The sequence below is a fragment of the Arvicola amphibius genome, chromosome 5, assembly GCF_903992535.2.
Source record: "Arvicola amphibius chromosome 5, mArvAmp1.2, whole genome shotgun sequence".
NCBI classification, from domain to species: domain Eukaryota; kingdom Metazoa; phylum Chordata; class Mammalia; order Rodentia; family Cricetidae; genus Arvicola; species Arvicola amphibius.
This window is the reverse complement of record NC_052051.1, coordinates 29,778,662-29,793,431: the sequence shown is the minus strand read 5'-3', so window position 1 is coordinate 29,793,431 and position 14,770 is coordinate 29,778,662. Positions and strand designations below refer to the sequence as shown.

General features: G+C 37.5%; 1 protein-coding gene across 2 annotated transcripts in view; it reads left to right on the top strand.

Moving 5' to 3' along the window:
- Xrn2 (5'-3' exoribonuclease 2) overlaps positions 1-14,770 on the top strand; it is a 71,102-nt gene that overhangs the window by 52,812 nt on the left and 3,520 nt on the right. For both annotated transcript variants that reach the window (XM_038329245.2, XM_038329247.2), the window contains 2 exons: positions 126-253; positions 9,608-9,671. In XM_038329245.2, coding sequence (XP_038185173.1) covers positions 126-253; positions 9,608-9,671 — 192 coding nt within the window. The remainder of the gene's footprint in view (positions 1-125; positions 254-9,607; positions 9,672-14,770) is intronic.

Genomic DNA, 14,770 nt, shown 5'->3' with positions numbered 1-14,770 from the left:
TGAACCTTTTATTATATGAATCAGGTCTAAAAGAGGCAACAACTAATAGTTGATCTGTCAGTTTAATGTATTAATAAATATTTGTATATAGCTCTCAATATCTTATGTGAGGATCTCTTTTACAGCCACGTTATGCCAAGAGGCTCGGGGACTGGTGTTTACAGCAACAATGCACCACCACCTGCAGCTTACCAGGGCAGCTTACACAGGCCACTGTTGAGAGGTCAAGCTCAGATTCCAAAACTTATGTCAAGTAAGTTTTTACTGATTGGTTATTTTATATTCTAAATGAAATATGAGCAAAGGCTGGTCTTCATCCTCATTACCAAAAAGATTGGATGCTTTGCTGGAGAAGTAGAATTAAGCAATTCTAGAAGAGTTGAAAGAGAGCACTTAATGAGAAATCTTCCTAATACTTTCTCTCTTGTTTATATCTAGCTAATTAAGGTGAACTGAATTTCTTCCTTTTCTTTCTTTATAAATCTATTTCTGAGTAAACTACACAGAAAGAGGTATATGTAGATGATGGGTGTCTATCTATTAATTCAAATATTTGAAGAGTTGAAATTGTGATCATTTAGATGTTAAAGGATAAAAGTATTCCTATCTTGGCCCAAATTGTATGTTAGTTCTACCTAACATGAAGCCAGGCATTGCTTTAGTTGGTAATACCTCTCATCTGACAGAACCTTGACCTTTCTTTCACTTCTCAAAACTTGTTTTAGAAACAGTTTATAAGTCAGCTACAAAAGAATATAGTATTTTGATTGCCATAGTAATGTTAGAAAACAGTTGAGTACTTAGGTTTCCCATTGATTTTAATTTTATTCCCATTTAATGTTATTTTTGAGTTCATGGCTGTGCTCATTCACCATGAAAATACAGATCAGGCTACTATCTTGATACAGCCTTTACTTTTCCATTCCTGGTTTTCTGGTTGATATCCAGCCAGGCAAGGGTAGCTGTGAGGAGACTATAGTAGAAGGCTACTTGTTTGTTTCTGCCGCCCAGCCCCAAAATAACCACACAGAAGCTTTATTATTATAATCACTGCTTGGCCCATTAGCTCTAGCTTCTTACTGACTAACTCTTACGTCTAAATTTAACCCATTTCTAGTAATCTGTGTATTGCCATGTGGCTGTGGCTTACCAGGTAAAGTTCCCTCCGGCTCTGGCAGGACTGCATGGCTTCTCTCTGACTCCGCCCTTTTTTCTCCCAGCATTTAGTCCTGCCTACCTCTGTTCTACCCTATCAGGCCAAGTCAGTTTCTTTATTAACCAATGGTATTCATAGCATACAGAGGGGAATCCCATATCGGGACGGCATTTGGCTTTGGCAAGAGGCTAGCATTTGTTAAGTCAGAGGTGCAATAACACTTAAAATCTATTTTTTGAATGGTTGTAATCTTTTTACAAAAAATTAATTTCTAAAGAAGGATGGGAGCAGGGAATGTGACTCAACAATAGATCTTTGTCTTGCTTGTCAGGGTCCTGTGTTTGATCTCTGCTACCATGTGTAATAAAAAGAAAGAGTGCTGCTTTAAGCAGAGAACTCAGAAGTCTTTAAGCTTCTCTCCCTCTCTCCCATCTCAATTGTTTTGTTGTTGTTTTTTGTTGTCTTTGAGATAAGATTTTGTGTTTGCCATAGCCCTGATTGGTCTCAGACTTCAGAAATTTTCCTATTTTGGAGGGGGGGTTTCAAGACAGGGTTTCTCTGTAGCTTTGGAGCCTGTCCTGGAACTAGCTTTTGTAGACCAGGCTGGCCTCGAACTCACAGAGATCCTCCTGCCTCTGCCTCCTGAGTGCTGGGATTAAAGGCGTGCGCCACCACTGCCTGATTTAGACTTCAGAAATTCTTTTGCTTAGTCTTCTGAGTGCTGGGACAACAGGCTCAATCTGTCACAACAGATTGAAGCCATCCTTTCTTGATCCAAATTGTATCTCAGTACTTTATGTCGTACAATCAGATGTTGCTTTAGGTGGTTATGCTAGGTAAAGTGCCAGGTAAAGTTGGAGATTGTTAGGATGTGTCTGTGCTCTGTGTTTATCACTGTCTTAATGCCAGTTGATTTACAAACCATTTCTAACTTGAAGCACAGATTTTCTGGACATAGTCCCTAAGAAGAAATGAGTTCTGAAGGTCTCATTCTCTCAGGGCCCACTTGTTATCAGGTATGCTATCTGATGCTGTGGCTTTGCTGTGTTGTATTACTTACTGAAATCGAATACAACATCATAATTCACTGTTAGGGAAACTTTGTATTGCAACAGTTTTCATTTTTCAAGATTTACTTTTATTTATGTGTCTTGTATGTGTTTGTGTACATGCCACATGTGTATGTATGCCACATGTATGCCAGTGGAGAAGGCATAGATTCCCCTGGAGCTGGAATTAACAGGTAGTTGTGAGTGCTGGGAATTAGTACTCTTGACTGCTGTCATCTCTCCAATGCCTTATTCTATTTTTTTTCTTTTCTTTCTTTCTTTCTTTTTTTTGGGGGGGGGGTGCAGAGTTTAGTAAGTTCACTGGGAATCTATGTAGTACAGTAGTTAAATACCTACTTTGCTTCTAATATCTAGCAGATGACATTTCTGAGTGCTTCCTTCCTCGTCTTTGTTCTTAATGCCTGCTATGTGCAATGGAGCAGTCTAATCAGTTTGAAAGAACTCTATACCCTGAGATTTTGGTAGGAAATAAATAATAAGAGCATGTCCAGATCATTTTCAAAGCCAGCTCTTTACTGACACTTTCCTTTTCAGTTCTCTTTTTTCTTATGGCTCTTAACCATTTATTTCTGTCCATAATTGATCCATATTAGAAAAAGAATTGATGCTGGGTGGTGGTGGCACAAGCCTTTAATCCCAGCATTTGGGAGGCAGAGGCAGGTGGATCTTAGTGAGTTCCAGGACACAGAGAAACCCTGTATTGAAAACCCAACCCCCCCAAAAAAAAGGAAAGAAAAGAAAAAGGAATTGAGATGCTGAAATGCTAGAGTCAATATAATTAATCTTAGTTTAGCTACTTTTTCTTAAGATGATAGTTATCAGGAATTCTTACATACTGCATTGTATATACTTCCATGGGATGAAACAAGTTTGCACAGCAAAGGGAGAAGCATGTGCCCACCATTTAACAGCTCCTTTATCCCTTATTCATGGAATGCCTAAGTTAGGAATATTTTTTTTCAAGGTAAGGTTTCTTTGTGTAGCTCTGACTGTCCTGGAACTCACTCTGTAGACTGGGCTGGCCTCAAACTCACAGAGATCTACCTGCTTCTACCTCCCAAGTGCTGGGATTAAAGTCATGTGTTACCACTGCCTGGCCCAATAAAGAAATTTTTATCTGGGTTCTTCATTCTGAAAGAGCAGGGTTAAAGAACTTCATGTGTTGCTGAGCCTTTTGTTGGCAGAGCCCTAAAGCAGTATTGGACAGCATGTAGTAAGAGATGGGGATATTTTCTAGGCTTAGTAAACTAACTGTGATTTAGTCATGGGTGACCCCGTGATGATCGTAACCTAATCATAATCACTCTCTTTTCTCCCTGTCATTGTCCCCTTATAGCCTCTCCGTTCCTTTTTGTTTTTCAGACAAGATCTTAGTATTTTGTACAGGTTTCCCTTAAAGTTTTGAGCTAAAGTGATCCTCCCTTAAGTAGCCTGGGACTCCACTCCCTTAATACCTCACAGTGAGAATCCTATTTCAACATGTCATTCTAGAGGGACACTTAAGCCATAACTAACCCAAAGCATTATGTTCCTAAGTTTCAGTAACAGCTTACTACTACTGTGATCTCTTTGGATAGTGTCTGTTAGTTACTTACCTTTAACTCTTCTTTTTCCTCAATTTATTATATATTCATAATTATATCACTATTATAACATATTGGATGTGTCTTTTTAAAAAATAGAAAGATGGCTCAGTGATTAAGAACAGTGGCTTTTTTTCCAGAGGACCCAGGTTCAAGTCACAGCACCTACGTGGAGGCTCACAGCCATCAGTAACCCTAGTTCCAGAGGATTAGGGGAATCTCACAATTCTCTTCTGACCTTCGAGGGCACTGCATGCACATTTTAGACAGACATGTGCAAGTAAACATCCATTACAGATAAATAAAAATAAATCTTTGAAACACACACACACACACACACACACACACACACACACACACACAAAATAAAGGCCTGCTTGTGACTACCAAAAATCAGTTGCACTAGGCATGATAACACATTTCTAATCCCAGCAGCATTTAGGAGGCTAAGACAGGAAGAGGATTCCACAAATTTGAGGTCAGACTGGGTCACAGAGGGAGACCCTGTCTCAAAGAACAATATAATCTGCCAGACATGGTAGTGCACACCTTTAATCCCAGTACTAAGGAGGCAGAGGCAGGCGGATCTCTGTGAGTTCAAGTACAACCCGGTCTACAAGAGCTAGTTCCAGGATAGTCTTCAAAGCTATAGAGAAACCCTGTTCAAATCAAAAAACAATCCAACACATCTGTGGTGGTTTGACAGAAAAAAAGGATTGACACTGTTAGGAGGTGTGGGTGTAGCTATGGCCCTGTTGGAGGAAGTATGTAACTGCGGAGGCAGTCTTTGAGGTCTCATATATGTTCAAGCCATGCCCAGTGTCTCAGATCACTCTGCCTAATCAGTTAAGAAATTTCAGCACCATGTCTGCCTGCTTGTCACCATGTAGCACCATCATGATGATGCACTAAACCTCTGAAAATGTAAGCCAGCCCCAATTTAATGTTTTTCCTTTATAAGAGTTACCATGGTCATGGTGTCTCTTCACAGCAATAGAAACCCTAAGACAACATCTCTATTTGGGAAATGCTACACTGGTCAGTGGTATTTGACTTTGGTGCTTGACTTAACAGGAGTCTTTAACCTGTAGAAGAAAATCACTCAGTATGAAGAAAATCACTCACTAGAAATTTGAAGCTCAAAGCTTTGTCAGAAACTTTTTTATTTTAGTAAAATTGAAGACTAAAACAGCTGGGTGGTGGTGGCATATGTTTTTAATCCCAAAACTTGGGAGACAGAGGCAGGCAGATCTCTGTGAGTTCCAGGCCATCCTGGTCTACATTTAGTTTCAGGACAGCTAGGGCTGTTACACAAAAAGAAACCCTATCTCGAAAAAGAAAAAAAAAAAACCTTAAAACACTTAATCTTTTTTTGTTTCTAATTTAAAATTTTACTAGTCTAGTTCCCCCTCCTGCTTCTCTTGCTTCCCATCCACTCCTCAGAGGAGGTAAGGCCTCCCTTGGGGAGTCAACAAAGTCTGGTATATCAAGTTGAGGCAGGTCCACCTCCCCCCCCCCACCCCCATCAAGGCTGAGCAAGGTATCCCACTATAGGAAATAAGCTTCAAAAAACCAGTTCATGCACCCAGGATAAGTCCTGGTCCCGCTGCCAGCCCTCCCACCCCAACAGATAAGCTACATAACTGTCACACACACTCAGAGGGCTTAATTCGGTCCCATAGAGGATCCCCAGCTGTCAGTCCAGAGTCAGTGAGCTCCCACTAGCTCAGGTCAGCTGTCTCTGTGGTTTTCTCAGTCATGATCTTGATACCCCCTTGCTCATATAATCCCTCTTCTCCCTCTTCAGCTAAACTCCAGACGCTCAGCCAAGTGATTGGCTGTGGATCACTGTATCTGCTTCCATCAGTTACTGGATATAGGTTCTCAGTTCAGGCACCATATCCACTATTGCTAGAAGTCTTAGCTGGGGTCATCCTTGTGGATTCCTGGGAATTCCCTACCACCTGGTTTCTCCCTAACCCCATAGTGGCTTTCTATCAAGATATCTCTTTCATTGCTCCCTCTTTCCGTTCTTCCCCCAATTTGGCCATCTTGAGCCCTCATATTCCCATTCCCCATCCCCTTCCTTCTACTCCTTCACAGTTTACCCAGGAGATCTTAACTATTTCCCTGTCCTGGACCCTCCATGTGTGTCCCTCTTAGGGTCCTACTTTTTACCTAGTTTCTCTGGACTAAACCACTTAATCTTAAAAAAAAATTTTTAGTGGCATAATTATTTTCTATAATATGATTTAAAATCCACTGAAGATGAACTATTTGGTCAAACTGCTACTTCTACCAACCGTGAGCCATTGGTGTTTTTTACTGTTGGTCTTTAGTTTGCCTTTAATGCGATAGTTTGGAGCTGTAATTGTTCATTCATTGATAACTTGTTGGAGTCAAGTGTAGCCCTCAGCACTCAGTATGAATTAAACATTGAGTTTCTGCATTCCAAAGAACCTGATGTGTGATTTCTCTTCATTTTGGACAGTAAACTTGTCAATTAGCTGCATTTGAAAAGTGATTTGTGATTACTGCAGTCAGTAAACAAGCAATCTTTTCTGTGATTGGCACAATGATTAAATAAATTGTCACTTGAGAAGCTAATGGCAAAACTTGGTTGATGTGGCCTTAGAGCTCTAGAAAAGGGATAGGTTTTTAAAGACCAAAGGAAAAAAATAAACTGTCTTTTTATTCCCCTTTGCGCTTGTACCTTCTGAAGTGCAATTCATTGTCTCACAGGTTTTTTTTCTCCCACTCAAAAAGATCTTCTGTTAGAGCCATACAAATGAATGGTAATAAGTTTGTTTTACTGTCTACTTCATTACTTATCAGCCAGGAAAGATTTCTGCTTTATGAATACTTAAGGGCTATGTGTATTACTCAGAGCTACATGAAAAAAATGTTTAAAGATAGCTTTGAAAAATGTTGTCTCTTTTTTTTTGTCATTTTTCTTTTTGGATTAAAAACAAAGGATGCTTAATAATTATGACAAAAAATTTTAAATTTTGTATTTGCTTAAGTTTTAGGAAAACATCATGTATTTGCTAATACTGAGATTATGTGAAAAGGGGTTGTTTTGAAAATGAGGATTAAATACAGAAACACTTGATACACCAGAAATGGTGACATGGGAATGAGTGTTCATCACCATTTTCTAGAACTTAAAGGTAGAGTGTTAGGGAGTGCCTAACTCTTGATGTCTATGTAGTTCATTCCAGTTCCTGAAAATAACGTTTTCTTAATTTAATGTGCTGCAGGTTTGAATTGAATGTGTGTATTGATGGTGGTAATAGCATTACCCTCCAATTGTACATGTTGTAGGAGAAAATAAATTTCCCCCTTCATTTTCAGAATAAAGTGGCCTAGAAAGTTTATTTTAATGTACATATATCTTTTTCATTGTCTTCATTTGGCCTTTAAAAATCGGGTTTCGTGTGAAAGTTTTTTCTAAGTACCATAGAGAGTATGTATTCTGTGTTTATTAGGGGACGTCATGGAACCAGACTTAGAGGGTTAAGTCTTAATGTTAAACAAAGGCATGTTTCCGCGGTGAAGTGAAGAAGCCTGCAAAGTGATGCTAGAGAGGGTCTGAGCACATTCGTTCTGTTGACTTTGTTTTGTTTGCTTATCAGACTGTTACCTAATTTTGTGCATGTAAAGACATTAAAATACAATATTTTTAAAAACATTTTAACTGTTTCTCAACTAATTTTTGTATACCATTTTGAAGAATTGGTCTTCAAGTTTATAAATAATCATTTTATAAATAAAGTTATAAAATTTATAAAATAAGCTTATAAATAACCAGTTTATAAATAAATGTATAATAATAAATATAAGTATATAAATATAAGTTTATAAATAATCTGAAAAAGTACAAATGCCGATTTTTACTTTCAGTAGACTGCTTTCTCATAAGTTGCAACTCATTGAAAATTAACTATGTTTAGTAAATCTCACATTTTCCATCTAAGGATGTCATACAAATGAAATAATCGCTGTTCTTATAGAATTTCTAGACTCTACCTGTTCAAGATTTTCTTTGGGACTAAGGTTTAGCTCAGTTGGTAGAGTGCTTGTCTAGCACACAGCCATGGGCTCAGTGTCCCAGCGCCGTGTGTACCAGGCCTGGTAGTGGTGCTTACCTCTAATCCCCAGTACTCAAAAACTAGAATCAGCAAGACCAGAAGGTCAATATATATATATATATATATATATATATATATATATATATATATATATATATATATATATATATTTCATAATATATATATATATATTAAGGCTAGGCTAGACCCTGCCTCAAAAAAATGAGATAAAATACAGCTTTTTTCTGGCAATTTATAGTCTGTAGTAGTGATTCACTCAGGGCCCAACAAGCACCTTTCTTCTCCATTTCTGTGGACTTGATGGTAATAAGCTTCCAAAATTTCTACGGAGGCCTTGAGTTATATTTCATATCTGATAACCAATGAGAAACCTCCACTCTGTTATGACTCGGCTTGACTGCTAGTAATTTTATTATTAAATAGTAAAACAGGATATAATTCAGCTAGAGATTGCTTGATTTTCTGGTGAAGAGCATCCTTTCCATTGTGAAAAAGGAGTGCCTCTTTGACTACTGGAAACCATGCTTGTTGGTATGGATATTTGGGTAGTATGTCCACATCTAGAGAATTGCCTCACACTGGCCTTCTCAGTACTGTGGAGATGGAAGAAAGCCCAGAGCAGAGGAGGCCAGCTGTGTTATGTCACAATCACCAGATGCCATGTACTGTATATACTTTGCCCATTGTGCTCTATGAAATTTTTAAAAGCATAATTCTTTTTTTGTAAAACAAAATTGTACATTTTTTGGTTCTTAACTAGGGATAAACTTTTATTTCTTCTTTCCCTTAAGAAATTAATTTTGAAAAGCATAGTTTTGGTTTATGTTTCCATTAAAATATGGGCCTGAATACATATAGTAAGCTGTGCTGTCCCTGGTCTTAGGAGTCTGGAGATAGGTAATGTCCTCACACAGTGAGCTCATTACATAGTTTCTGGATCCAGCTGTTTTAATTAGGGTACAGCAGACCCTGCTAAAGGCAGATGGTAACAGCAAGGCTGATACCAGAAGCAGTAGTTAGTTGATTCTGTCCCCCTGAGTGCTTTGAATGTGAATGTCACTCCTGGACAGGAATTTCCTTTCATGTAATGTTCGGTTTATGGAAGCAGCTATTGTGTTTCTTCTGAGTAGATAAAGTTGCCAGTTCAGATTTGCACTAATGGGGTAGGAGGTTGATGATCAGGAAACTATGTAAAATGGGTGGTTCTTTCATTAGCTTCTCTTGGTGGTTTGTATTGGATAGAGATTGTGTGCTTTCCACTTGACAGTGTCATAGCTGGCACACTCATGAGGAAAGTATCAAAGTGTAGTCCAATTATATTACCAATTCAGTGTGCAGTCATAAACAAGGCCAAGATCTTCTCTTTTGTGTATAGCATTTAAAAAATACATGTAAAAAGTGTGTGTATGTAGCACATAGCTACACAGTATAGCAAATGAGAGAAAAGTGTGAGTATGGTCAAGGTTACCAAAACCAACTTGTTAGCAACATAGACATAATCAGCAAAAGTCTTTGTTGATTCTGTTGGTTATTTTTACATTCATGGTTATTTCTGATTCTAGCTTGCTTACTTTGTTTACATGTTATCTTGTTTCCTTTCCAGGACTTTGAATTATAAACTATGTGGACAGGTGATAGAGAATACTTTAACAAGGTTTCTATGAACTCCTCCTATTTATTTTCCAGATATGAGGCCCCAAGATTCCTGGCGAGGTCCTCCTCCTCTTTTCCAGCAGCAGAGATTTGACAGGTAATGCTAAAGCAAGCATGTTTTAAATGCTGCCTGTATTGACATGGTGTGTGTGTGTGTGTGGGGGGGGGGTTGGCTGCTTACAAAACCTACCTGGTTTGAAATAATACTTTCCCTCCCACCCCAAATAATTTTTCCTACACCTGTTTTTAGGAAATATGAAGTTAATACTTGGAATTAAAATGCTTGTGTTTATATAGTTTCTTATGTTTCTTGTTTCTCTTGGACTTTATTTTATTGAAGCTTTGAGGTACTCTAAAAAATGCAACACAGAGAGCTTAAAATTGTATTAGGTTTTTGTCAGGCTAAACAAATTTCTTTTAAGCAGGGTTGTGCAGTTTAATGAGGCATAACTAATGGTGTTCCACTTTTATCATGTCTGCCAGCAGCACAGCATTAGTACAGACCAGCTATTGATTCTTACTACAGACCTCTCAAGTCCTAATCAGCTTCTTTGGTACAACTTTTTCAGGGCTGACAGGCCTATTGTAGAGCAGTGTCACTGTAGGTCAGTAGTTATTAGTTGCCACTGAAAACAGTTTCTTCAACTACTTAAGACTGAACTGAATTAAATGCAGAAGGGACTCAGAAGAGGATTATGGGATCTGCAGTCTAATAAGTACCATGGACTAGAAAGAATGTGACATGGTTTAATAACAAGGGATGTTTGACATGTGTTCCTTCATTCATAAGTTCTGTGTTCCTAAGTCAGATGAACTATCCATGAGAAGTCAGCATGGGCATGTTATGAATAATTTTTAACATCTGTGGGATAATATTTTTAATGATGCTTTAAAATCCAAGCTGGATTTTATTTTTCCAACATCCATAAATGTAAAACAAAATGGAGTCCCATTCCAATTAAGCTTTCTTTCTCACTTTCTGTTCCAGTTATCTGTTTTTTTCTTTGCTGAGTTAACCATTTTGATCTGTTCACATCTGTAGTGAATGGAGTATATTAACAAATGGGGCTAGAAATGGTGCTCTTCTTACATAAACACTCAGTAGTTATTCACATCCTCCAGAATTCTTTGTGTTTTAGTTCAAGATTACCACAAAGATTTGTGTAATTCAGCTGTTTGCTTCATCAATGGTGTCATGCAAGTCATATTTTAAATTTAATACAACTGATAAGCATGTATTGATGTTTCTAATGTATGTGCTCAAAGCATAGAACATGTATTTAATTATCATCAAGGAGCCCAGGCTGGCCTTGAACTTCCAATCTTCTTACCTTCTCCCAAGTCTGAGAGTAGAGATTACAGATAAACAACCAAATTAACACGATTTTAAAAGAGAAGTAGAGGGAGAAATTCTTCTAAGTTATTATTAGACTCGGTTTCCTCCTGTTGTTTTTCTCTTCTTTGCTATGTTAATAACAATTTCTAATGATTATCTTCTGCTTAAGAATTTTCAGCACTGAATTAACATCTGTTTAAAAATGTGAGTGTATGTTTCTCCCAGCTACCTTCTAAAGGAGATACTGTTAATTTTCATTTTTACTTAAAGTGAAACACATAGTTCAGTAGCTTATCCAAGGTCACTCTTCCATGTTATTCTTTACCAAGAAACTTTTTAGAACAGAACTCACCAGACTGTTTACTCTGAGCATAATATAAAGCCACAGCACATCAAAGGAGGTGAAGGATCGGCTTGCACTTCTGAGGCTCCTTCTGTAGTTGCAGCAGCTTTCCTTTCTCTGTGTACACATGTAAAGCATTTCTAAGACCACCGTCTTTGTCCCCTTCTTAGCCCTGTCCATCATTTTCTTGTTCTTGTTCTACCCTTACCAACTAGTATTATTAACCTGACTGACTTTGTGAACCTAGGAAGCTAGGAATGAGTTTTGTATGTATTTTGAGTTGTTTTAGATACTTTAAAGCCATCCTTGAAAGAAAAGGTTAAAGGTAAGCATTTATAGAATCCTTAACTCATGGTTTTTTTTTAGGAAACGGAACTAACTCTACTTTTTTAGGTAGGGTTTCTCTGTGTGGCCGTGTTGGTCTACAACTTGCACCTTTGTGTCTCAGTCTCCTGAGTACTAGTGAACGAAACCATTCTATTCATAAATAAAAAGTAAGTTTGAATTCTGCTCTCCTAAACTGTAGCTAATAAGTGGATACAGTCTATTCATTTTCATAATACTTGTCAGTTCCTGCTATTCAGACCTTACAAGGCAGAGAGGAGGAACCATTTTTCTTTAACAAGAAGCTATGGATAGTAGATGGTGGTGGTCTTACGATCGTAATTCAGAATATTTCCAGTTCACTAGTTTTGAGTGTTGTTGAGAATCCTATTTAAAAAAAAAAAAAAGCTTTTGAATGTATCTTGTTTCCTAAACTTTGATATGTTGTCTTGAATTATGTTTTTGCTTTGTGATAGTAGTACTTTAAATTCATATATTCCTTTGGCCTAAAAATACAGAGAGAGGGCTCAGTGGGTAAAGGCGTCAGCCACCAAGCCTGACAAACCTGATTTATATCCCCAAGTCTTACATGGTGTAAGAGGAACACTAATCCTTCAACTTATCATCTGACCTTACACACATACACATGCAAATAAATAAATAAACATCATATCTTTAAGAAAAAACCAGTAAGAGACTTACATGGTGGCTTACATCTGTAATCTCAGAATTGAGATGGATGAGGCGGAAGAATCTGAGTTCAAGGCCTACTAGGGCTGCTTAGACTGTCTCAAAAACAAGCCATTCTTCCCCTCCCCCAAACAAAATACTTTGTGTTATGGTGCCAATACTAAGCAGAGTTAGCCTGCATTTTAGTATCTTTTTAACCTATCGAAGGTAAGTGTTTAGGTTTTTTTTTTTATTTGATTTTGGGATTTTTGTTTGTTTGTTTTTGTTTTTTACTTGTGGGTATTCAGTTGAATGATGGGAAAACTTTTAAAAACTGTGATTAACCATCGTACAAACTTAAACTACCCAAATTGGCAGGCTTCATTTAACAACAGGTCTTGAGAGCAGTGATTTGGAAACTTAAGAGGACTGTCACCACTGTGGCACCTACTAAGAACCTTGGCTTAGAAATTACCTCAGTTTATAATGACTAACTACGTTTTTTTTGTTGTTTGTTTTGTTTTTGTTTTTGTTTTTGAGACAAGGTTTCACAGTGTTGTGTAGCCCTGGCCATCCTGGAACTTACCCTGTACATCAGGCTGACCTCAAACTCACAGAGATACACCTGCCTCTGCCTCCCGAGTTCTGGAATTAAAGGCATGCACTACTATTGCCTGGCTATAGCCACTGGCTATTATTTATTTGTTTGTTTGTTTGTTTATTTTGATTTTTTGGGACAGGGTTTCACTATGTAGCTTTGGCTGTCCTGGAGCTTCCTAAGCAGACCTGGTTGGCCTCAAATTCATAGAATCTGCCTGTCTCTGCCCCAGAGTGTTGGGAATAAAAGTGTGCACCACCATACCTGTCCTAACTAAAAGTGACAGTGGGCCAACTTTAGCATTTCCCTCTCACATTTCAGAAACATTTTGTCAGATAACTTTCAGTTTGCTTATATTTGCAAATTAATATAATTAACATAAAAATGATTGCTTAAAATGCATACAAATGGTGTTTCTGCCATTAGACAGACTGATAATACATACCAACACTGTTTAATTCTTCTTTCTCTTTAAATTTTATTACTATTGATTTTTATCATAAAAATTATCTTTGAACAAAAATATTAGTGATTATGTTGAACAAAAATAAAAATTGAATGTTTTATATTGTGGCTTTATCTTCCAACCTATTTTATAAAACTAAAAAGTAAAGTTAATCTTGACCTGTGAATTTTGCACATACATCCCAGCATTGATGATTTTTGATCAGAACCCATTACAATATTACTCATCTATCTGCAGAGGCCAGAAAAGACTGTTCTTGTGTGTTCTTAGAACTGTTCTTGTGAATCAGATAGGGCATTCTTGCCAGAATTTGTTTGTACTGGTGATAACCCGTTCCTCACTCTGACTTTGGGTCACATGCAGCATGTTGTAGTAGAGCTCTGGTTTCACCCACTATCTCTGAAGAGTAGCTTGGCCTTTCTAGGTCACCAGGAGCTGTTGTCTTTGAACTGTTACACAAGAATAATTACTTTTCATGTTTGTTGTTTGGTTTTTAAGAAGGCTGTTGTAAGTGGTGAGTAAAGAGGATGGATTCAGATGAATAGCTAGTTCTAAGAATGAGTCCATCACCAAATGATCCCAACTTCAGGCTTTTATGCCTAAGATTTTCTCTCCCATGAAGAAGTGAAATTCATATGCTGATATTGTTATAGCGATGCTGGCCAGTCAGAGCCTTAGTAAATGCAAAATTTTACTAAATTCTTCCTATCATCATCTGCGGCCCCGGGGTTTCTAATGTTAAAGTACACAGGAACGTTTTGCTTCTTTTTATTTTTCTCCTGGTTATAAAATAAAAGTTGAAAGTGAATATTGAGAAAGTTCCATTTTAAATGGTGATTATTGCCTTTAGAAATATCTTTGCTACATTGTTGATGTGACAGGTTTTAATTAAGTTATGATTTAATGCCTTCTACCTGTTGTTGTATATCTAAAGTTAAAATAGGCACTTGAAGACAATTAAAACATGTCTTTCAACTAGTAATCTGGGACAGCAAACTGGTTTATAATAGCTGTTGAATCTGTGTTCCCATGTAAACTGTACACCAAATGCCAGTCAGCCCATGCCAATTAGTGCTCATGTTGCTAGGTCACCATGGTCAATTGAAAACTGCATCAATAGAACTTGAAAAGGTTTCTTCACGATCAGACCTTCTGACATATTGAGCAGAATAATGGATGGGAAAAAAACAGCCAAATTCCCTACCCTGGATTCAAAATACTCAGCAGTAAGAATTCACTTGCAACCTGCAATTAACTAGAAAGAATAGAATCTAAGAACGAGTCTGGACATTTTGAAAATAAAGCCTCTTTCTCTTACTTGTACATGTTTATTCTTTTGGACAGCTTCATAAATGTAGCCTGCCAGCTTGCCGGGATCTAGAGCTTCAAATGATAAAAATAAACTTTACATTTACAACTGTACAAAATATTTTGTATAAATCACCTAACTTTAAACATCC